Source organism: Solea solea, chromosome 19 (assembly GCF_958295425.1).
Source record: "Solea solea chromosome 19, fSolSol10.1, whole genome shotgun sequence".
Lineage (NCBI taxonomy): Eukaryota > Metazoa > Chordata > Actinopteri > Pleuronectiformes > Soleidae > Solea > Solea solea.
The window spans coordinates 14,333,003-14,357,505 of record NC_081152.1 but is presented as its reverse complement, the minus strand read 5'-3'; the positions used below and the strand labels follow the sequence as shown (position 1 = coordinate 14,357,505).

At 40.3% G+C, this 24,503-nt stretch overlaps 1 protein-coding gene across 3 annotated transcripts in view; it reads left to right on the top strand.

Annotated features, from left to right (window-relative positions):
* Positions 1 to 24,503, top strand: part of strbp (spermatid perinuclear RNA binding protein) — a 78,490-nt gene that overhangs the window by 33,199 nt on the left and 20,788 nt on the right. For all 3 annotated transcript variants that reach the window (XM_058616614.1, XM_058616613.1, XM_058616615.1), the window contains exons 3-5: positions 12,025 to 12,208; positions 22,629 to 22,867; positions 23,763 to 23,934. In XM_058616614.1, coding sequence (XP_058472597.1) covers positions 12,206 to 12,208; positions 22,629 to 22,867; positions 23,763 to 23,934 — 414 coding nt within the window. In that variant the 5' untranslated portion in view covers positions 12,025 to 12,205. The remainder of the gene's footprint in view (positions 1 to 12,024; positions 12,209 to 22,628; positions 22,868 to 23,762; positions 23,935 to 24,503) is intronic.

Genomic DNA, 24,503 nt, shown 5'->3' with positions numbered 1-24,503 from the left:
TTCACCGTCTCATCAATACTCCCTGCTCTGACCTCCCCTGGCCTTCACCTGGACCCAGTCAAAACTAAGTGTAGTAAATTAAAACACACGCAGGGGTAAGAGAGCGAGTTCTTTGCGAGGCAAACCGCGGACATGCACGTCCATGGCTTATACGTCAGGGTGTCATTTCATTCAGGGTAATAATTGATGACTGGGTCAAAGGAAAGCCAATGCCTAAGTATAGAAAGGCAAGAGTGAGAATGGTAACTAAAAGAAGCTCATCAGTCACAGAAATCAATGCCTGGGCTCAATAAAATGTAATCTGACTTTGTTTTGCCGTTAATATAGATTAAAATACCAATCTCAATCAATGGACGTAAGGAAAAATGATTTATCTTCATTTTGTTACCCAGGTCTCTTCTCATAGTCCCCCTTTTTTTTGTACAAAAAGACACCAAAATACCTTAGAAATACTGAAAAACTAATAAAATATACACATATCTAAATAATGAGAACAGGTGAATAACTATTTGAAAATGTAGTTTTAATCAGGAATTACTGGCCAATTTAATCCTCGTAATGAGTTGGAAAAAAACGGACTCATAATATCCCAAACTCTCCCGATAAATGTCCATTTTCCTTTCTCTAAGCTGCAGGACGCCTCTTATTTAAAAAAGGAGATGCTGCTGGTCAATATTATTCCTCGGGACACCAGGGTAATAAAAGCTAAGATATCTCAATGTATGCTGGGAAGGTAAAGTGCAAGAAAAATGCAAACAGTGCACCGCGAGAGTTTAGAGAGCACTTTAAGTGATGTAAGACTTTGACAAGTCTCATGTAAAAGATTAAATGGGCACTCAGGTGGTGGAGATGATGTAATACCTCGGTACATTTTATGGGATTACTAGGCATTTGCAGTCGGAATTGCATTTAGTGTCTCCCTCATTAGACAATGCTTTTAACTCAAAGTAAAGAATTGCAAGTGCAACGTTAGAATGAGCAGGACTATGCGGCACTGCATATTTACATATTTATATATATATATATGTGTGTGTGTGTGTAAATCTCATGACTGACTTTTCAAGTCTATATATATTGTGCTGCTAAAGGTGAGGATTTGTTTGACAGGGGTGTTCTGGCTATAAAACCAGCTGAGAGCAGCCTCGTCATCAATACCATCTGACATCAGATGTCTTGCCAAAGAGAAGCATTTCCAGCCGTCGCATTAGAGAGGTTAGCGTTCAATTATTTAGTGCGATCCTCTGAGGGATGCGTCGGAAAAGTGTTGCCCACCACTGCAGAGGAGGAGTGAGAAACAAACTTGTTACAGCTGACTAAGAGCAGCGGCTTTCATAACTAAGATTATTGTCAGTTTAATCACAGTTAGCGGCATCGCCTAGAGATGGACTTTAGGGCCAGAGGGGTTTTGTGTGTGTGTGTATTTTTTTTTTTTTGGAAGTACAGTACTTTAACTACATTTTAAATCACATCCATTTATGGAGAAAAAAATGTTATTGTAATGCACTAATTGAGGTCCCTGAGTGGCCTTTGACCCATTTTGACTGATACGTTATTATATTTACATATTTTATTTTCATTTGTAAAGGTTTGCCTTTAATTCAAAACAATTAACATGAGATTTATGTCCTTTGTGCACGACACAAGAAAGAACAAGATCAAGACAATAATTTGTCAAAAAACTTATATTTTGACACACATTTTGGCTTTAACAAATATTGAAAATTGCAGCAGGCTATATTGAGATTAATTGTTCAGCCCTAATGCACTTGTGGTATTTCAGTTATCACAGCAGCTGGACCGTCAATTATCCCTAAAAATGATATGGTTTGCATGTTATGAATGAATGAATGAGGACAAATACAAGCAGCAATCTGTGTTGTGTCTCACATGATCACCTGAACTGAAGATCAGACGGCACTTTTGAAGTTTCTTCCACTAACATCTTCGGATTTTTCTCAAAATTCTGTAAATCAAAAACACACAGTGATTGTGTTAGCATATGATATATCATCTCAGAAGAAGCAACATAATAAATAAGGATGAATAAAGACTGAAATTGAACGTGGCAGTAAGTCTAATGTAATACCTGAAAGAGTGCAACAGGACTTAATAACAGCACTGAAAACATTAGAGAGGAGAGGGAGCTGAGATAAAGTGAAACAGACCAGGTGCAAACGTTGGGATCTGGGGGGAAATCAGTGTGATAGTCGTCGGCATCAAGTAATTGCTTTTGTGTGTGTGTGTGTGTGTGTGCGTGCGTGTGTTTGGGTTGAATCAGGGGGTGAACACTTTGATACAGAGAAGAATCATGTTCACTTGTTCACAACATGAATCTCTCCATTCAGGTTTTTCTTTATAACATACACTCTATTTCATGTACAGTATATGACCCACTGCAGTGGATCATTGTCCCCCTACTATCAGGAAATAAATGTATCACAGGGCCACAAAGTAGGAGAGTGCCTCACAGCAACTTAGGTTAATTATACTCTGTAAACTGTCCGTGGGGGTGAATGTGAGAGTGAATGGTTGCTTGGTCCTGTGATGGACTGGTGACCTCTCTGGTGACCAGGATGCACCTCGACTTTCGCCCTCATATGTCAGCTGGGATTGGCTCCTGCTCCCCGTGACCCTCATGTGGAAAATAAAGCAGTAGACATGTGAGTGACTAAAAAGTCTATTCTTCCACTATTGAAAACACCTGTAAAGACCTAAGCCTCAAAATGTCTATCTGGAGTTTTTTTTTTTGTTGCTTATTTTAACCATGAAAGGACCAGAAAATGATTCTGTAACTAAGTGCCTTTGCCCATTTTTTCCAGGATAACTTTACTGCATTTTAATTAACAATTTAAGAAGAAAAATTAAACGTTTATTTAGGAAAAAAAAACACTATAGTTGCCGTAATAACCAAATGTTGGATTTTACTTGCAACTTTCAGCTTCCAGAAACCGGTGTTAAATTTTTCCAATAGCACAAATACATTGAATTTATGAATTTCATGTCTAATACCACAAAGGAAAAGTAGTATCTCTGATAAAACAGTATGAAACATAAACACGACAATGCACAACCGCGTCCTGCATACACACATTTCATTAGAGTCCAATCCGAAGTGTAAGTAATAAGTGGTTCTTCTTGCTCTCTGTTCTATTAGAGTCTAAATTGCATTCACCTTGAGTCCCGCGTGTAAACGTCCCTGATTAAACGTAATGAGAACCAGCAGCAGCAGCGAAACAGCCAGAACAGAGGAATCGAAAAAGCCACAGTTTTAAACAAATGCCTCATGCTTTAATGAGCTTATTCCTGACATGTTTTCGGCTTGCAATCGGCAATTGTCCTCACTGTTGTCGCACCGTTCTTTTCATGTCAAATGCTCGGAATGGAGAACAAAACACAGAGAAGGTAAACAGGGACATTAAGAGAGAGAGAGAGAATTTATGTTTATTATCCACACATACATTTTGTAGCGTGGAGAGAAATGCCACATGGAAGTGACAGGAAATGAAACAAGACAATACAAAACGGCACCATTATGGACCTGCTCACACCCACGACACCGTTCCCCTGGTGTCCTTTGTTCTGATATTCAGTTCAGTTTAGCATGTGTCCAGCCTTCTGCATAGTGTTGCATTAATGAGACTTAATGCAGGTATAATTATTTCCTCCTAATTTGATCTCCACTGTGACCAACACATGTGAACTTTGATTGCTTATAGGTTCTTACTGTTTTACAGCAGCCATTTTATGTGTATGGTGTTTTTGTGCAGATTTGTTTGCAGGAATAAGGGCTGCATATTGATTTCTATATACATCTAAGTTGTCTAGATGGTATCGATATCAACATCTGGACTTTGATACCGATTGCTGAACGATACCAATTTTTTTAAAATCCACTTTAACCATTTTTCTTAGCCGGCTTAAGTGTTTTCAGTGCAACTTTCTGCTCTCAAGTGTTAAATTTGTCGTCTCACTTTAGATCTTCTTGACGTACCTGTGTACACAACACAGATATTAAGCCCTTTTCCTTTAGGAATGAGCTTCTACAATTAAAAACCTGAAAAATACTTCCACACGTCACGTATCATTACCGTCTTATTTATATTGAATTCAAAGTAATCTAAGGTCCCGACAGGATCATGTGTGACCTTTCCGCCCCCAATTCAAGCAGATATCGAAATTTCCAGATTAGAAAAGTGGCAGCCCTAATCTTGAGGACTGTATACTGACATTTGATATGGAATGACAAGACATATGAGTGATACAGAGGGTGAAGTTGATAGCCAGCCCTTTATTTGCATCTGCAGTTTCTTTGTCTTTCCGTGGTACGTTTATAACATAAAGAACCGGTAAATCAAAGCTCATACGTTCTCTGCCCATCTCTCTTCGAAACAATCAAGAGTCACGTGTGAGGGATTGGTGAACTGAACTACACATTTTTTTATGAACTACAAGTCACTATTTACTGATGGAGCAAGTGGATTAATAGGGGTGGGGGCAGTGTGAGGCAGTGAAATACAGGCTCTTCGTTTGGCTGCAGGTCATGCTGACTGCAGCCTCCGCAGTTGTAACTTTGACATGCCCACTTATCGTTTTTTTTCCCCAGCTCCTTGATAAATGGACTCGAATGAGGTACAAGAAAAGCGGGTCAGAATGTCCAGCCTTTGCCTCCGGCCATGATACCTTAAGAAATACACTGTGACTGACTAAATGGTTTCCCCTTTAATGTGTTTTTGTGTTTGTCTTCGTTCTGAAAGTCAAAGCCCTCAGTTTCTGCTACTGGTTGCTTTCACGTCCTGATTTCTGTTACTGTCTTTTCCTTCTTCTCGTGTTTTTATTGGATTGGGTTATGTGTTGTCATAAATAATCAGGATATTCCTTTTTTCTACAACGCAATCCTTCATTTTCGGCATTTGTGGAGCTTTTAACACTTACAACTCAGAGCATTTTGGCTGCTTTTTTCCATTACTATGTTAACGTACAGTATATACAGAGGCTATAAGAATGTGCAATATAGAGTTTCTCATTAACTCTATATTGAGTTATTAAACACACGAAATACTCAAAAAAATCAAAAAACTGTTTTTGAATTTGTGAAATTTGGAAAAACGTCACAGTTCAAAGCTTGTTGGCTCGTTTTTATGAACAAAAAGGAAAGAAAAATGCTCTATTTTGTGACTTCTGCACAACTATTGCTACTTTCTATCACTACTAAAAATGCAATATAAAGTTAATCATAACTTTGACTCAACAACACATCATATGTGACCTATAAACACACACCCCCAGGATGTCCATATGAGGTGTTGTGTATTATTCCCACAGCAAATTTACCATGGGTGCATACACTGAAGGTCATACACTCACAATAACCGGAAAACTGCGAGACACTTTTCTCCTATTTTATCATGTGCCAATAAAAAGATGGTGTTCTCTCTCCAGCTTGAGCTTATACTCTTAAATTATTCCAATTTCTGTGTAAGTCAGCCTGGTTGTAGTCAGTTTAAGTCTGTTGACTACGTTCTCCACCACTGTAATGATGCTCTCTCCTGGCAGCAAAAGTAAATGATGAAAAGAAATCCACAATATGAGGAAATGGAAAAGGACAGATGGGGGAAATGAGATGTCATTAGGTTTGAGGAGAGATGGAGTATGAATAGCAAAGAGGAAAAGCGGGAGAAATAGGGCGTTTGAAACGAAGACCTTAAAAATCTTCAATCACATTTCAAGCACATACCGTGTTTTCTGTTTTGATAAGAACAGAGACTTTCTCTCTGTCTCTCCTTGCTTGTACATATATATGCACCATGCTTCTTCACAGCAGAGGTGCAGTGACAGAGGTCTATGGGAACGTGATTCTGCATCCATTCGCTTTATTTGCACCACTTGCTCTTAGGAGTTTCATTATTCGTGCGTGCCTGTGTCTGTGCCTGCCTGTATGTCACATTCATTACACACACACACACACTTGTGCAGACAGTTTCCCAGATGCAAACGTGATGGCACCAGTAACCAGTGATTCCCACCCAAACATCGTATAGCGGGAGCTGACTAATGAGTCAAGTACACTGTGAAACGGTATAGTGAAAAATAAATACAGCACCACACACACACACAGCACACTCTTATGCACAGATACGGTTAAAACGTATGGATTTTCAAAGGTGGTGGTGTTTTATTCCCCAACTCTACCGCACTGATGTCAATAAAAGGAGGAGGCTCAGAATTAAAATGTAATTAAAACTTGCACAGTGAGTGCTGATAACGCTGCAAGTGACACTGCGACGTGTGAAAGTAGTTTCAGATTCTCTGGTTGATTATTGGACTGTCGCGTCTTCTCGCAGGTCAAACAAAAATCAGTTTAACGTGCCATTTCTTGCACGACAATACGACGCACATCGATCTCCCAGTCGATAGCATAGCGATCCGTCCTTTTTGAAATCTGGGACGGAGCTCTGGTATCGTTTGTTGCATCAATCTACATGACCCGAGTGATGAAATAAACCATATTCAGTGCTGTTTAGACTCTAAACGATCAGTTTAAAGATAATAGATAATAGCAATTTAAGTTTGAGAGTTGTGGAGTCGTTGAACTGGTTTTGTTTCTGGCACACATTATGGGATGTCGTAATTCATGCTCGGATACAAGGGTGAAAAAAACCAAAACAAATACCAAGGAATTTTTAGAGGCTTCACCTAGGTTTAAAAATGCCGAGAATACTTTGCTAAGTTTAGTGTGAAAGAAGAACATTGTGTAACTGCGGGAGCCAACAACACACACACACACACACACACACACACACACAAACAAGTCTGTATGGAGCACACTGGCATCTCAGACGCCCAAATAGCCATTGGAGACGATAATGAACGTGCAAACATGATGGATCAGAAATAGTTGTTGGTGTGCACGTGGCTAAAAATGTCTCCGCTCGAAATAGTTATTATGGGAGAAAAACCAACATTTATAGCTCTGAAATAATAAAAGAAAAAAAGAAAAATACCACACAGACCTTTTTTCTCAGCCATATTTTTACCACCTTGTTTCCTTCAAACAAGATCAGCTCCATCGCCTGCTTCACTGGGCTGCACAGTGTCAGGTCACCGGTGACATGTGACAGCAGGGAACGAGCTGGGACTAACACACAGAGAGCTGCAAGCACATGATAACGGTAACTCGGGATATTTCAAACGCGTAACATGTGACATTTATCCGTTAAAATATCAAAAAATGACAGTGTTTTTGTTTAAATATTGTACTTTCATTTACTTTCTTTAAATCAATAGAAATCCATATTTACTCGTTAGCCAGTGTCGTTTTTGCACTTTATTGTGCATTTGTCACTAATTGTTGGTCGTGACAACTCGTTTCGCCGTTCCCCGCACGCGCCGCTGCCAAATCTCTCTCCGCGACGACCAATTCCACGTCACCTTAACTTCTGTTATCGTTGTGACTGATAAAAAAAATAAATTACATACTGTGCATTTAAACAGCATTCATCATCGTCTGCCAAATGGCTTTAGCTCAAAAGCTAAATGATGTTGTGCAGCTGCACAGGTGTAAGTGCCAAGTGCAGAGTTATTATTGAAAGTCTCCCGAACTTAGATGTTTATTCATCAAACAACATTTATTTATTATTCTCTTTCATCCTTTTCTATATAGGTTTTTTTTCCTTAGGCATAGGGAGGTTTTGCTCCAACAGCATTCTGTTGCACAATGACAATAAACATCTTATCTTAAACAGAAACTCACAAAATAAAACATGCAAATCTTTATATTATAATATATAATGTATTTCATATAGAAAAGGGATAAAAAATATAATGTATTGTAGTCTTTGATTAGGGAATCCGCATGTGGCTGCTTCTTAAAACTGCCACAACACGAGATTTCATGGAGCTGGAAAGCAGAACGATTCAAACGTCTGATAATCTCCTCTCGACTCTCAACTGAAAATAGGAAATCTTGAGGAATAGACTGTGAAAATAATCTCATACAGCACTAATTAGCGCTTTCTCTCCGTGGCTTTTGTCAGTCTCCTCCTGTCTCGCTCCATTCTCCCCACCCCGCCCTCCATCTCACTTTGAGGAAGGTGTAAATTGCCGCTCAAAAGCTATATCAGCAAATTCCCCAGCTCTGCTATCACTCACTCATCATTCAATCAGTTTCCATCCCTCGTTTCGTTCTTATCCTCTGCTCGATGCGTTTCATCTCCGTGGGGAAAACAGGATGTAATCACCAGCTCTGAGCACGGGAAGGAGAGGGACACACAGAGCCACTGTGTGTGTGCGTGTGTGTGTGTGTGTGTGTGTGTGTGTGTGTTTCCCGTATGCATAAACTTAGTGAAATCTATTCAATAACTACAGAGCTATGCAAATAGAGGTGATGGTGGAAGCCTCTCTACGTATGTCTTTGTGCACTGTGTGCAAGTTTGTGTTATGTGTGTGTGTGTGTGTGTGTGTGTGTGTGTGTGTGTGCATGCTAATGTCCATGTCCAGCCACCACAAGCGTTAATTAGACAGGGATTCTGGCAGGGTTTTCTTTTCTTTCCTCCCTTCCTCCTCTCCCTCCCTCTCTCTCTCCCTCTCTCTCTGTCTCTCTCTCAGGAGGAAAACACACGATCACACACGAATGGTCCACAAGGATGGTGTGTAAAAAGAGAAAAGCAGAAAAAAATGGAGAGAATGGAGACCAGTGGGAGGTTGCACAAAAAAAGAGATATAGAGGGGTGGTGGCTGCTGAGAGACATGTAATAATTGGTCAGTTGTGGGCCAGCGGAAGACAAAGCCACGGGGGGATTTATGAACAAATGGGCAAATACAACAGGCAAACCATGTGAGATACAGTCACCTTGGTCACCCGCAGTCCCAGTGGCAGACAGAGGAGAGTGGGTTCACTGTAGGCCACTTTATTCCTCTTCTCTCCATTCATTTATGCGTGGATTTAAATGGGATTCTATTGTGTTTTATTGTATTTTTTTTGTTTGTGTTTTCTTTAAACACTCGAATTATTGGGATTTTGTTGGCTTGGAATAAACCTTTTATTTGTACTTAACAGAGGCTGCCAGCTTGCACCGCCATGTTTCTGGAGCCGCCTACGGCTTACGGTGCAAAAGGGAAAAAGAATAGCGTTCTTTTCTCGTATATTAAGGCCACTTTAGGGCATTGACACATTTGGGAAATGTGAGTGGAGAAGTCCTTGGTTTGTTAGACGTCCCTCGTCCTTACAACGCTGGACATTTGAAGAAAAATGAGGAGGAAAGTGCCACGGGAAGAAAAACAAATGCAGGGAATCTCTGGTGTTGTCTATCATCGGATTGCTCTTATAATGAGAATCGAATGAGGGCTGGCACATTGTTATTATGCCTCTTGGCAGGGTGTTTGTGCCTGTATGTGTGTGTGTGGTGTGTGAGCATACACTGTAATCATGTGTCTATACTCCCAAGTCTGCAATACATGTTAGAAGAGATCCCCCCCCCCCCCCCCGGTGAAAAGTGTTGGCTGTAAGGTTTGGCAAAACACAGACTCAGTCCCTGCCAGCTGTGTTGAGGAGGTAATTGTCAGTGTGGCAGACTTGGCGGCCACTGGCTGCGCGAGGAAACGATGGAGAGAAAATGAGGAGCAGCCGCTGGTGGAGTCTGAGGGGCCGGCTCAATATCAGGTGTTGTTGTTTATCTGATTCCCCCTCCGTCCGTCCGTCCCCCTCACGCGGCTCTGCGTTCTCCCGACTCTTTCGCTGTTTGCCTCTTTGCCCTGACGCTCCAGTCCACGCTTATTTCCAATTTTCTCAATTTCTTCCGCATCGCCTCTCAAATTCTTCTGTCCCGAGCGGCTACAGCGATACCACAGTCTAATCCTCCTGCAGGTCTACGTGCTCCACCTGAGGAGACCAGCCGGTGTCTGTGTGTTTATCTTCTGTCAGGATCCAGATAGAAGTGAGCGGGTGATGAGATACTGAACACATTAGGGAGACATTGTTATTTATCAGCCAGTTATGGAGTGTAAATAAAAGACAACTCCTTTGATAATTCTGCAATCCTGGGCTTCATCAGTGTGTGTGTGTGTGTGTGTGTGTGTGATTCCCCCACATGAGTGCACTACATGGCTAATTTAATTTCCGATCAAACTCAAAGAGGTAATTCACTAATGTGTTATATTTGGCAGCCATTCTCGTTTTGAAACGGTATTTCTACTTTGATTAAACATCTCAACGCTTCAAATGAAGTTCATTTCATATTTTAATGTAGTGTATTCCTACCAGACCCCAGTCTTTTCCACCTGCTTTTGTTTTACTAATTTCATTTATTTATGACATTTAGACTTTAAAGTTTGTTGTTGCCGTCTCTCAATCGTCATTATGTTTTTCGTCAGACTTTAAAGAAAATCAGCTTATACACTGTTAAATATGGACGCGTGCGCACACACACACACACACACACACTCAGAGAGAGACACATCCATGGTTCTATAAATGTCATTTCTCTGGTTTGAGTGTGTCGTGATACTGTTGACATTTAATGTTGTGAATAGGAACTCTGTGGCGTGTATCTGTTCACCTCGGTTTGCTCTGCGCCGATAAAACGAGCAGATGTTTGGTGTGAGCAGTCACAGTTGACCTCAGTGTAGTTTGTGTAAAAACGTCAACTAATAGTTTAGTTTTAATAGTGTCAACTATGTCTTTAATTCACTAGAAAATATCAAAAGCCAGGAAAAGTCGGACACAGTGCACGAGACGAGCAAATTTACAATAAAACAGATTGTTTCGCATGTGATAACATTAGATTTTGAAAAAAAGAAATTAGAAAATTAGAAACTAGGTGAAAAGATTTCACCATGCGTCCTTATTCATGAGTACATCACATATTTGGTGTTTATCTTCTTCTTAACCCCTCTGTTACCATCCTGTTTGGCGTACGTGTGTCTCGTGACCCGAGAGTTTGTGATATCTAGAGAATTTGAAAAACTAGTTGGAAAGCAGAGAAACAGCTCATTACGGGAGCCCTTCATGACTTCCACGGAACGACCGTCCAATCACAGTTCACGGTTGAATCACTGCCAGATATGGAAAGGGAAAGTAATCTTGGAAAAACTCACTCACTGAACATTTTTTGACAATCCTTCACCCATAAAATCTAAATAAATCCAGACGGCCTGAATAATATCATGACGGTCATAACTAACGGTGCATTAACTGGTTATAGTGAAGGTTAGAGATGACACTTTGTTTAAGCTGTCGCAGTGTCCTAAGAAGCAAACCTGTGTGTGTGTTTATGTGTTTATGTGTGTGAGTGTGTGGTCTAAGGTTGGTTAAGCGTAAGTGTGTAACCCAGTGTATGAAAACAAGGAGATGTTTGTGTTACACGGCCCTCCCTCTGACTCTCGCCAGCTGATGAAAAATGAATGAAGGTCTGTGTGCGTGTGTGTGTGTGCGTACGTGTCCACATGTCCGTCTCTACATGATCTGCCATTCTTTCAGATCTCGTACTAAAGGACAGGAACTGCACCCCTGCTGAGAAAACTGTGTGTGTGTGTGTGTGTGTGAGAGAGAGAGAGAGAGAGCTGAGTGCTAAAATGAATGTCATCTTCCAAGTGGAAAAACAGTTTTTGACCATGTTGACCTTGCTTCATCATCTATTCTCCTCTAAATGGGAACATCATTTGCTAAATTGGCCTCGTGTTCTTTTGAAAAAGAGCTGAAGCTTGTGATTGAGTCCATTGAGTCCTCAGAAAAATGTTAACCGATGTTGTAAATCAAGTGAGAATGAGGCTCATTTTCCCATAGAGTGCTATTTGCCTCTTGGTGGCTAAACTGCTCCTTCTGTCCCTCGTCCTTCACTTGTTTTTGTCCATTTTCATATACGGTCTATGTGCTAACAGCGAGTAGATCCTGTCCTTCCTATACCAACTTCACTCCACGTTCTTAAGCCTTAACATTCGCTGAAATATTCCCTTGCGGTGGCTTCCTCCTGTGGTTGTTAAGGCACTAATTAACCTTTCATCCGTCCACTCTGTCTCGCCGTCTCTTAGAAGAACAACCTATCGAGGAGTGGCGGCCAGAGTAACGGAAGAGCACATGAAGAGGGTCGGCAGCAGCACAGCAACATCCTGACCGGTAGCCTTGCTTTCTGCACCCACAACACACGCCCGGCAACTCCAGGAAGCGGGCGTCAGAAAGGGAAGGAGACGTGCGACGACCGCTCCTGCAGGCATGGTAATACACGCTCCACTCTCTGTTTGTGTAGCTGCTGCTGATGATGTTGTGTACAAGGGAACAGTTGAGTGTGACAACTTGCTCTATGTGACATGAGAGTGAGGTCGAGGGGAGAATGTGCATCGCGTGGAGCAGATGTGAGGTAAGAAGAAGTCCACGTTATCAAAAGAGATGGAGGAAAAAGAATAGTAGAAGAAAGACGTGGAAGGTAGCGCTGAACGAGGTGTTGTCGTATGATTTTTGCCTTGAAATGTTTAAAGAAAAAATAGTTTCATTACGATTTCCATGATCACTTTAAAATATGATGGACCATTTTCAGATGTGCACTTTGCATTACCGTAACTACGGTCTCTGAAAGCTGAGAAGTGGCACGTGAAAGCCAACATTGGGATTATTACGGCGAATCAGCGTCTTTGTTGCCATAGAGGAGGGAGTACGGCCGTACATAGTTTCCATTTTGACAGTTGTTCACATACAACTGCAGTGTTTTTTCCCTAAAATCATTATATACATGTTAATACACTATTTTAACATGCAGTAAAGTGTAAATAACTGCCAGATTTCAAATTTACTGTCCATCATTCATTAGGTTTGTTCCATGTCTGTCTTTATTCTGTAAGATCCATGTATTCTCATAGGACAGTTAGTAATTACGTTTTGATTTGATGTGGAACATCCTCCTGCCTGAATTCCTTCTGTATTTTCATTGGTGTAAGTGCACAGTTTAGGCACTTCCTTTTATACCTCACTACTGTTTTGGAGGAGCACAGAAAAATGGCTCCAAAGATCAGAGTGCAGTGGAGGGAGAGAATGACAAGTAGGGGCAGATAAGATTGTTAAAGCATAAATGATTTGCTAAAAAAAAAAAAAAAGGATACAGAAGGCAGTAAAGAGAGTGGGAATTTAGAGGAGAAAACAGAGGTGAGGAGCTGAAAGGAAGAGAGGGAGAGAGAGGAAGACAAGGGATTGATTAATGGTCTTGGCCCATGACAGTTGGAGCCTTTCCCCAAGAGGGAGTGAGCAGGATAGAAGATGAATTATTAAAAACTAGAACAAGAGGACGGAGGAGCAGAGGAGGGAGGACTGAAGGGGGGAAAGGAAAGGAAAGGAAAGAAGGAGAAAGATGAATGATTGAAGGAAAATAAGATTTTGCTGAAGGTGCTGATGTTGGACGTTGCAGAAGAGGATACATGGTGTAACTCATAAATAACCAAGATAATGAGACAAGTGCATGCTCCTGTGTGTGTGTGTGTGTGTGTGTGTGTGTGTTCAGTTATGGTGATGCAGCAAATAGACTGTGTAGTGACCTTGGCGAGTGTGTCACTGCACAAACCGCGTAAACAGCTCCTTCATCGACTTTCTTCGCAAGCTTCCTGCTTTTAATGAATACACGTGCCCACAGTATTTGTTTACATCTTCATGCACTTATGTGTCATTGGCTTCGCTTTCACTTCCTCGTCTTCTTCTTCTTCCTCTTCTGTGTTAGAAGAAGAAGACGTAACTAAATCTCAGCTTTTAAAAAGGCAACACACGTTTGGTTATGAAATTAGGTCGTTATTACGTTTCATAGACTCGCACTCAGTCGTGTGATTGAAAGTCTAGACTCGGAGGAATGTCATTTTATCAGCTTTTAGCAGTGCGGTCATAATATTCTATGGACGGGCGATAAAACCTTTGAAACCACTGCGACAAATTACTTCGAGCAAAGGAGCACAGATAACAAAAAAAAATGTTTTGCACTGTACACAGTCAAATGATATTTAACTATTTAATTATGAATAATCAACTTTTTTTACCCAATTTTTTGAGCTGGACATTTTTTTCCACCAACCTAATGTACGCTTACACTAACAATGTATTGAATAAAGATAGTTTATAGTTTTAAAAACACAATATTAACCACCATTGATTGATGAATAGAATAATTAAGGGGAATTTAGCAGCTTTTTTTGATGTTATTGTTATTATTCTCCTTCTGTTTGGTTCTGGTAAAAAGAAACAAACAGGCTCTGTCAAGCAAGACTAACAGCCCTGACTGAGGGAGTTTTTGTGTGTATACAGAGGCATCAAACTGCTGAAGAGTCTGGTTTTAAGACATTTCCTGGGTGTTTCTTTCACTTAACTAGCACAATTTTGCCGTTGCCTCTGTTTGTCTTAAACTTCCTGTGTGCTGTGTGTAAAATGAGATTAGAAACACGCCTGTGCTGAGGAAACACATTCAGAGTCATGTGGAGCTGATAGGCTAAATCTGCTTCGGGTGAACTTATTCGACACTAGTTTGAATAAAACAGACATTTGTTTATGTTTAAAAGTGACGCTCTGCAGCTTTAAGTGTCGGCAGCAACGATAAAAGCGCACAGTTCAATGCAGGCGTGGAAACAGTAAAAAAAAATTAGCCATAAAAGCAGTGAAGTATACTAAAAAAACCGCTGCTGTTTCCTCTGCGGCCGACTGTGCTCGTCGCATGGCTGACCAGGGAAGGAGAGCAGTAGTAATAGTAGCAGTCGTCGTAGTGGAGTGACTTTACTCCAGAGAGCGGTGTGGAAATGATGAGCGCTTACTCTGCAATTACCTGTGGGAACTGACAAAAAAAAAGACAAATTAACACTCATCGCGCTGTACTGTATTTTGCAGCCGCTGATTTAAAGGTTTGATTGATGACGGCAGACTTTAAATAAATGTCATCTCTGCTGACACAAGACAACATGATCTATTATGTTGTCATTCTGTGGTTTTATCACAGATATACTATATTTATATAAAAACAGGAGCAAGGAGTCCTGCTTGACACGGAAGACCTGCTTGTTGTTTAGTTGCAAAAGTACTGTATGTGTGTGTGTGTGTGTGTGTCTGTGTGTGTCTGTGTGAGACAGACACACAGACAGAGGGCACAATAAAAGGGGACGGCAAATTGCAGCGACTTGCGCCTGCCAAGCAGAGTGCAGATAAATCACAGGATGATTTTTTAATGAAATCCCCCCCCCACCACCCTTCACCTCCTCCCCGGCTGCTGGATGTTACAGAGAAGGCACTGAGTTGTTGTGTTTTTTCTTGTTTTGTCGCCGTGTTGTTTGTCCCATCACTCACAGCTTGTGTGTTTTCAAATTTTCCTTTTTCCCTTTCAGCTCTTCTCGGTTTCATTTTGGGCTAAAGAGGTGTGACATTCTCTCAACCCACTGCTTTTAAAACGGTCTCGCCTGTTTTATTTTTTTTTTTTTTTTTTTTTTAAATCGGCAGTGATTTGTTTTTTCTGCGTTTTAGAATGGCATCACTGATGTTGTGTTCTGCGTTGTCATTGTCGGTACAAACAAACCTCAGTTTGCTCTAATGCTGGTTAATAATAATATTTAGATACTATTTTTTTTGTTTTGTTAATATCCTGCAGGTTTCTCACCTCCATTGCCCTTGTAACTTTTTGCTGCTTTCTGTATCCTCTGTTATTGTCTCTTCATCACACTGCAGAAACTGATTTTCAAGAAAGTAAAATAAGTCTTATTTCCACTAAAATTGTTCTTAGTTTGTGCCTAAAAAAGAAAAATAACCTGGGCATGAGAAAAATAATCAAATTTGAAGAAAAGATATGTAACTTTGTCTTAATCTGATGTTATAACTTGCTTTAACCCTTTTTAAACATACAGTATATACAGAGGATACAAGAATGTGCAATAACGAGTGTCTTATATCCTTTTTTTCAACACAATCTAGACAATCTGATTTTCACAAACTATAGAAACACACCTGAGCAAAAAGTACTCAAAATTTGGAAATATGTCACAGTTCAAAGTTCACATGGCTTGTTTTTATGAAAAAAAAGAAAAGAAAAAAGGGTCTAATTTTGTGACTTCTGCACAATTATTGCTACTTTATATCACTACCAAAAATGCGATATAAAATAAATCAGAACTTTGACTCAATAAGAAGACACATTTTTTAAAGCCTGAATATGTGACCTATAAACACACACAACCAGGATGTCCATTAGTGTGAAAGTGGCCAAGCTAAATTTGCTATTTGCTGTGTTTGTTCGCCTTAGTACTCCTGCAGCACCCGACTTATTAAAAATCGCAGCTCACGGGTGCGAGTGCAACGCTCGTAAAACGCTGCTCTAAAAATAACACATTGTGGTTTGTTTGTTTCCCGTGAAACTTCTCGCAAAGACACACGGGTGTAAACGTGTCCCTCCAATCACAGCTGATATTGTCCCGGTGAGTCTTGTCCTTGACTTGGGGTCATGTAAATTTATAACAGATGGTCACAGAGAGAGAGAGAGAGACAGGGGCGAGGCAGGAGGAGGAGGAGGAGGAGGAGGAGGAGGAGGAGGGGGGAAAGTCAATGGATTCCGCAGCATCCAAAGTGATGTAGTGGCCACTGACGGTCCGGCACATGTCCACGCATAACACCTAACACCTTGAGGGGGAAATGGTTTTGCTGCTGCAGAGTAATAAGGACAAGATGGAGGATGATGGAAGTGATGTGTATGTGTGAGAGAGACACTGTATTCTTTGATTGTACTGTGTAGATATGTCAGTGTGTGTTTGAATCGTTTGTTGTTCTTCTCTGTGTGTGTGTCTGTGTGCGTGTGTGAACGGACGTTTAGTGCACAGTGAGTTGTAAATGCTGTGTAATGTGGTTATGTAACACGGACCTGCCAGCCTGTTTGCCTCACTGGACCGTGAAATGGAATGTAATTGGTAAGTGTGTGAGTGTGTGTGTGTGTGTGTGTGTGTGTGTGTGGTCTAAGAGCACCATGCAACAATGGCATATGAATGTGTAAACACACACTCACACACACACACACACACACACACAGATAAATGCATGGTGTGAGTCAGAGGCTCCCAGGCAGCTCGGATTTTACAATTACCTGCATGTCTGCTTCTGTTTCCTTGGTAGTTATGGCAGTTTTGAGGCGTTTTGTACCAACGTTCTACTAAAATATAATCAAGACCATCAGTCAAATGTGGAGACACAGCGGCGTTATTAACAGCTACACTTGAGGACCAGTGTGAGGTCAAGCGTGCTTAAATTAGACATTGTTTAATTTATGTTGGTGACAGTTAAGGGTGGTTACGGGCATCTGGTGTGAGATCCCTTGTGGTTGCAACTATCATTTATGATTTATTCTTACTCTTTCTCTCTCTCTCTCTCTTGCTCTCACGCTTAAACCGCTGTGCTGTGCATAATATATGGCTGACCTCCGCTCTGTGAAGGTCGGGGCAGAGTCAAGGGCGACTGTGGTGTTGTCTGACAGATTGAGTGTGAGGTTTTGTGTGTATTTGTGTGTCAGTGTGTGAGGATGCATTTCTTAGCTTCTCACGGATTGCAACAGCACTGATAACAAAAATCAGGATATGTAGAGTTACGGATTTTGTGTCCAAATAAAAACTGTCTCAGCTCACCTGAACCTGGATTTATTTAACTAGCTGAAATCATTTTTAGCAAAAAGTTCAAGTCAGGACAATGTTGGAATATTACGTGAATGAAGTCATAATGTTAAAATAGTTTTATTATAAAAAAAGGCATAATATTACAAAAATAAAGTCGGAATATTATGAGAAATAGTCGTAATATTAAAAAAATCACAATATTACAAGAATAAAGTCGGAATTTTCTGAGAAATAGTCGTAATATTAAAACAGTCATAATATTATGAGAATTTTTTTTGAATATTATGAGAAAAAAAAATTGCGAGAATAAAGTCGTAATATTAAAAAATTATAATATTACAAGAAAAATTCACAAGTCATTTACGAGTATAAAGTCATGGTATTACGAAAATTAAGACTTAATATTGAAATAGTCATAATATTGCGATAAAAAGGTCGTATTATTACAAGAAACAAATCGGAATATTACGAGAATTAAGTCATAATATTACGAGAAAAAAGTCATAATATTATGAGAATAAAGTTGTAGTATTAAAATAATATCTGAGCTTTCAGCAAAAATTTCAAATCAGGACAACGTTGTAAAGCATAGAAATTATATTTTTTTCCCTGCAATTTTGAATCAAATCTTGCAAATTAGTGTCAACTGAACTCCTCTATCAGTTTCTATCTTGGCTACACACTAACTTATCACATCAGCTGTCTTAATATCACACATCTGTGCCCATGCCAGTCAAACAGGGTCAACTCCCCTGTCAGCGAGTCCTCCCTAAATGCCCTGATTTACATGGTGATCAGAGCAGCTGGACAGCGACTCCCTCATGGTCGAGTAGTATCAACAAACACGCACATAGATACATAGACTCTCTTCCCGCAATGTGGTTTATGACTGCAGAAGCTCCCATTAGCTATGGCTCATAAAATTCACAACGGCTGGTCTGTTAATCACAGCTCTGTGATAACACAACACACACACACACACACACACACACACACACACGGAGGTTTGCACAGCTTTTCCTCCTCAGCAAACCACATTGATTTCTATTATTTTGGACACTGATCTGAACCATAACCAGTTCATGCCTAACTGCATTGCACACACAACATAATCAATTCCTCAGGAATTAGTTTCTGCCTCTTTAGGACCAGGTTTTGGTCTCCGTGGTGCCTAGTGGTTCTGATAAGGTCAGTGCCAGAAAAGGCCCACACAAGTACACACACACACACATTTGCACAGCATTCAAAGTGAGGACCCTTACAGACATAATGCATTCCCTCGGCCCTTAGCCGAACCTTAACCATCACAACTAAGTGCCTAACCCTAAAACCAGGTCTTAACCCTGACAAACATTGATTTCCATAGCTTCATAAGACTTAGATCTAAGACACCATCAACACTGGGGGACCATAGAGAAGTTGGCCAAAGACAGATTGAAGTAGAGAGACTTTGTTGCTGACCTATGGTCCCCAAACGGTGTAATGGGGATAAGTAAGTCAATAAGTAACCCTAAAAAAAGCCCTTTACATGTCCTCACAAAGCAACAAACACAAGAACATGCACTTTTAGTACAAACTGTCACAACTTTAGACAGTCAATATTGCTCTGTTCATTATAATTGCCTCTTATCTTTGAATGGTTTTTCATTCACAAAATTTGTTGGGGTTTTTTTTGTGTACAAACTTTCCAAACCCCAATATTACACAGTTGTTCATATAAAATATAGGGTAACTTGATAATCAACATTACATTTCAGTATTTCCTTCCTTCTTCAACAACATTAAACCAGTTTTGACATTTCTGCACATCACATGCCCGTGGAATAAAGAGGCTTAATGTCTTTGACAGATGGTTTATGACGCTAATAAAGACCTGTTGGAAACCAAATGTCAGTGCGCACCAAACGTATCGATCGCCTCAGAATGTCACATCAAGCCATGCGCGTAATGAAGATCCAAACAGGGTGTGATTATATAATGAAGTGAATGATTTCACGTGTATATAGTGTATTATTGCATTTTTAAGTCACATAAACTCCCCTCTCTGTGTTTGTGCGCTCACAGATGAGACGTCTAATGTTGCCACCGCACGCACACACACACACACACACACAGTGACGCGAGTAGTGATTGTGCCGTGCTTGTCCTCAATTCTGTTGATGGCTTTATCTCAGTCACTCTGCTGAAAGACAATGCCACCTGTTCAATTAGGTGTGTGTGTGTGTGTGTGTGTGTCTGTGTGTGTGTGTGCGCATGTGTGTGTAGGTGGTCCTTGAATTTCAAGCAGATTGATAGTACTGCTCGAAACCACCCTATCCATACTACACCGAAAAGGTCATCTCTCTGCTGCTGTGTGTGAGAGTGTTGGTTATCAAAGCCCGGTGTGTGCTTCCTTTTGTGTGTGTGTGCGTGTGTGTGTGCGTGTGTGTGAAGTGAATAAAGGGAAATGTGTGTTTCAGAGATAAGCAGGTTCTACTTTGCAGCTTGTTGAGAGCAGCAGCCTCCTCATGTTGAACTGGGCGGTGCACTTCAGGCCGTGCGGCAGTGTGCGATACCCTCTCATGATTACAGATGCAGCTCCACCTTCAGAGTCAGGTTACCGCTGAATGATGTCAGCGATAGCTCGTGCTTCTAATTGTTTTTAGTGATGTAATGTCGTTTTACTTCTGAAGGGAGAAAGTGTTAGGGCCAAACTGAAGAGGGAAAAAAACTAACGTTTTGAGGATAAAGTCGTAATATTATCATAATATTGTGAGTTTTTTAATATTATTATATTAGGAAAAAGTCATAATATTATGAGAATAAAGTTGTAATACTACGGGAATAAAGTCTTAGTGTTAAGATAGCCATAATATTACGAGAAAGGTTGTAATATTACAAAATTAAAGTCTTAATATTATGAGAATAAGGTTATAATATTAAAAAAAAGTCATAATATTGCGAGTAAAAGGTCATAATATTAAGAGAATAGAGTCATAATATTAAAATAGTCATAGTATTACGAAATAAGTAATCTGAGCTTTTGCTTGAATTGTAATTATGACTTTATTCTCGAAAGATTAAAAAAAATAAACCTAAGTTTGGCGCTTCGCTACATTACCAAAAATCAAAACTACACTGACGTTAATCTTCTGGTTGATATAATGTATATATCATTTTGGACACATCATACAACTGTTGGAATATTGTTGTTTATTATATAGCATTCTAAGCATTATAACGTGCTGTTTATATTGTGTATTGTGCAGCATGTTACACTTTTTTTATGCTATGACAGATAACAATACACTCTAACATTCTAAACTAGCTGAACCCTGTGGAATTTCCTGTCTTTCTTCAGTAATTGTGTCATGAAAAAGTGATGTGATTGTGTATTGACAAGCACGTGTGCTGCAGAGCTAATAACACACAGACAAATCTAATCTGCAGTACACACACACACACACACACACACACAGTAAACATTCACAGCGCTGGTGGAAAAAGTCGGTGAATCCAGGGATTTAATAACTGGTCGAACCGCTTTTGGCAACAATGACCTCAAAACTTGCTCTTCCAGTGACTGCAGCTCAAACCTGAGAGAGTAATAACTGCTCTCCTGAGATTATTCACACTGGACCAAACTATTACCTTTCACTTTTATTTGTTTGAAACTGTTCTGTGATATTATTTTATAGCCTTTTCTTTAGGCAGAAATTGAAGATTAAATAATTGCACTCAAAGTGTACAATGTCACTGTTTTTCACCACCACAGAAGGAGCTTTTTCTTTTACAATAGCCCACAATGGATAGTTTGAGTTTTGATTTGTTTCACTGACTAAACTCCAGTGAGCTGGGATTGTCTTGCTCAAAATTGTAATCTGAGATTAGGATCGGTGCCTACATTTAGAAGAAGAAAAAAATTAAAACATGAACACAGGTTATTCCAAAGGGATCACTTAGACTTTTATGAGCGCTGTAATGTGAACGCGTGCAACATTTGTGCTTTACATAACCACTTATGAACCCTGCAGTATCAGTTTTACATTAAAATCCAATTAGTTTATACTTAATAAAAAAGATGTTACAAGGTGTTTTAAAAATGAATGCACACAATCTCAAGGACCCATCAGTGTAAGTCATAAAAGCCTCAATGTGATGTGCTCCTCTGCTGAATGATTTTCTTTCCATTCATTTCTTTTATGAATGCTCTTCAATCACGCAAACATTTATTTATAAAGATTTTGGACTGTTTTTTTTTTGTTTTTTTGTCTATTCTATCCTCTCTGCCTCCCACCTGGTCCACAGTTTCCATCCTTCTTCACCTCCCAGAGAGAAGATAGCAGCAAATTAAAAAAGAGCTGATTTGAATTTCAGGGAAGAGAATGTGTGATTGAATTATTCCAGGTGGAGAGGACGCGAGTGTGGTGGTCTGATGAATTCCTGATTGCAATGTGTGCATGGGAGCATGTCGGGGTCAGGGCTAAATAAATGAGATTGGAAGTGGTGTCTTCCACCTACAAGAGATACTTAGGTACTTCTAATGCACACAAAACAAATCAGAGCAACATTTGGAATGGGCTTTTTGATTGCAGTGTAGATGGCACAGTTTGTTTCTGCAACATGTTTATTAATCTTGCACATTGTCTTGACAAATTGCACAGAGACAAGTTTGTCCCCACTAGGGAGACCAGAGCTGGGTTTGATGGATTAAAGCTCAGTCTGTTTTTGCTGCTGAAATTAAATGGAGGGTGTTTATACACCGTATTTTAGTCCTGTTCAGTCCATCCATCCATCCATCTTCTACCGCTTTGTCCTCCATGTGAGTCACGGGGGTCACTGGTGCCAATCCCAGCTGACATAGGGCGAAAGGACAGGTCACCAGTCCATCACAGGGCCACATTGAGACAAACAAGCATCCACTCACACGGTCAATTTAGAATGTCCAATTTGCCTGATCCCCAAATCTGTGTGGTTTTTTGAAGTGTGGGAGGAATCTGGAGAACCTGGAGAAAAACGCAACTCATTTCTCTTTGTCCCTCTTTCCCTTCCAGAGGTCCTTCCGTTCCTTTAGTAACGATGACCGCCATGTCATGGCAAAACACTCCACCATCTACCCGTCCTCTCAGGAGCTCGAGGCAGTCCAGACACTGGTGTCCACGGTGGAGTGTGCCCTCAAACACGTCTCTGATTGGCTGGATCAGAGCGCCGTCGTCGCCGAGAGCCAACCAGCAGACAGCACGCAGGGCGACGAACCCAGCGGCGAAACTTTGGAATCCAGTGACAGTTACAGGTAAAGTATAAAGCTTAATTAATTATTATTTGCTCTAGTGTTGATCATTTAATCATCAGACAACATGGTGCTACAGACTGGCAACCAGTACAGACTTCATTTTCTCTTTTGAAGCTACATAATGCAATAAAAGTACATGTTCAAGTAGCTGGCATCAGTTTGATATTGTATCAAGTATTTAAATAAGTATCTGTCTGTTGTAAAATAAGAACAAGTACAGGTGAGAAAGTGTCACAAGAACAGGCAGCAGAGGCTCGGTCTGTAAAGTGTCCATGGTCAGTAATCTGTCTGATAATTCTTTTATTAAGGCTTCATTACTTTATTATTATAGTCTTAAATTGCCTTGTCGGAGCCTCTTTTGCAATGACAACTGAAACCGGTGTCGTTCAGTCTTTTTATTACACCTAAGAATGCGTAAAATATTCTTTGGAAATATGGTTTCAATTATCGTGTTCTTCAGATTGGACGTCTCAGATGATTTGATTCATTACACGTGGTGTCTCATAATTGTAATTAGGATGGAGCGCGGGATAAAAGCTATCATAACGTGACTTCATTAAGGTCTTTCATGACACTATTTACTTAAATCCCTGAAAAATTGCTGGTTCAAAAACTCCCCAGGTCAAGTGCCGGGGTAACCCATGAGCAACATACTTAAACCTCTTTGCTCATTGTTATTGTGGTACTCCTAGTGCTGGTCCAAAGTCTGAATAAATGAGAGGGTTGCATCAGGAAAAATCTCTGCCTAATAAAATATGTAGATCATCCACATCCACAGAGAGAGAGAGAGATTCTGAAGAGAAAAAAACACAAAACAGCATCAGTTCCATTGTAAAATGGCACATTTTCAGTTATTCAGTCGTACATTGACATTATGATGTTTTTTTTAAAACAGGGAGTCCAGTGGTGGTGGCGGCGTGTTGTGTGGAGTGATGAGGATCGGCCTCGTGGCCAAAGGCCTCCTCATCAAAGGGGACATGGACCTGGAGCTGGTGTTGATGTGCAGAGACAAACCCACACAGACGCTGCTGGACACTGTCTGTCACAATTTACCCACACAGATAGAGGTCAGAGTCACACACACACACACACACACACACACACACACAAGTCTTTTGTTTTTATCTAATACACAATCGCTTCTTCACTCATTTGCATATTAATAACACCCATAAAGACCACAAAATTGCAGATCATTTGGATGCGGTCACTGCGCACGTCAGTTGTACAGATTTGCTTATTTGGATATTTTCTAACGTCAGATCGTTAACGACACACGTTCTGACTGATTCACTTCACCCAAACTTGAAAAAGGTTCCTGTTTTGGTTTTTTTAATCTCACTTGATGAACGTTTCGACTTGAACCTGCCAACTCTCCTTTTTTTGTGTGACAGAGAGAGAGAGAGAAGGCAAGGGACAGCAATATCAGTATGTATGAGTCATGTGTGATTAATTCTCTCGTCACTACGTCAGTGTCGCGTTTCCTCATTAACAAGTCATGGCACAGAAGTTGACACTCTCACACACACACTGTCACCTACAGAGAGAGTGCCGACGAAAATGCAGGCGCGGATGTGTTTTCTCATTATTTTTTAACAAAAAGCGATTTTTTTTTTTAATTCGCTCCTAAAATATG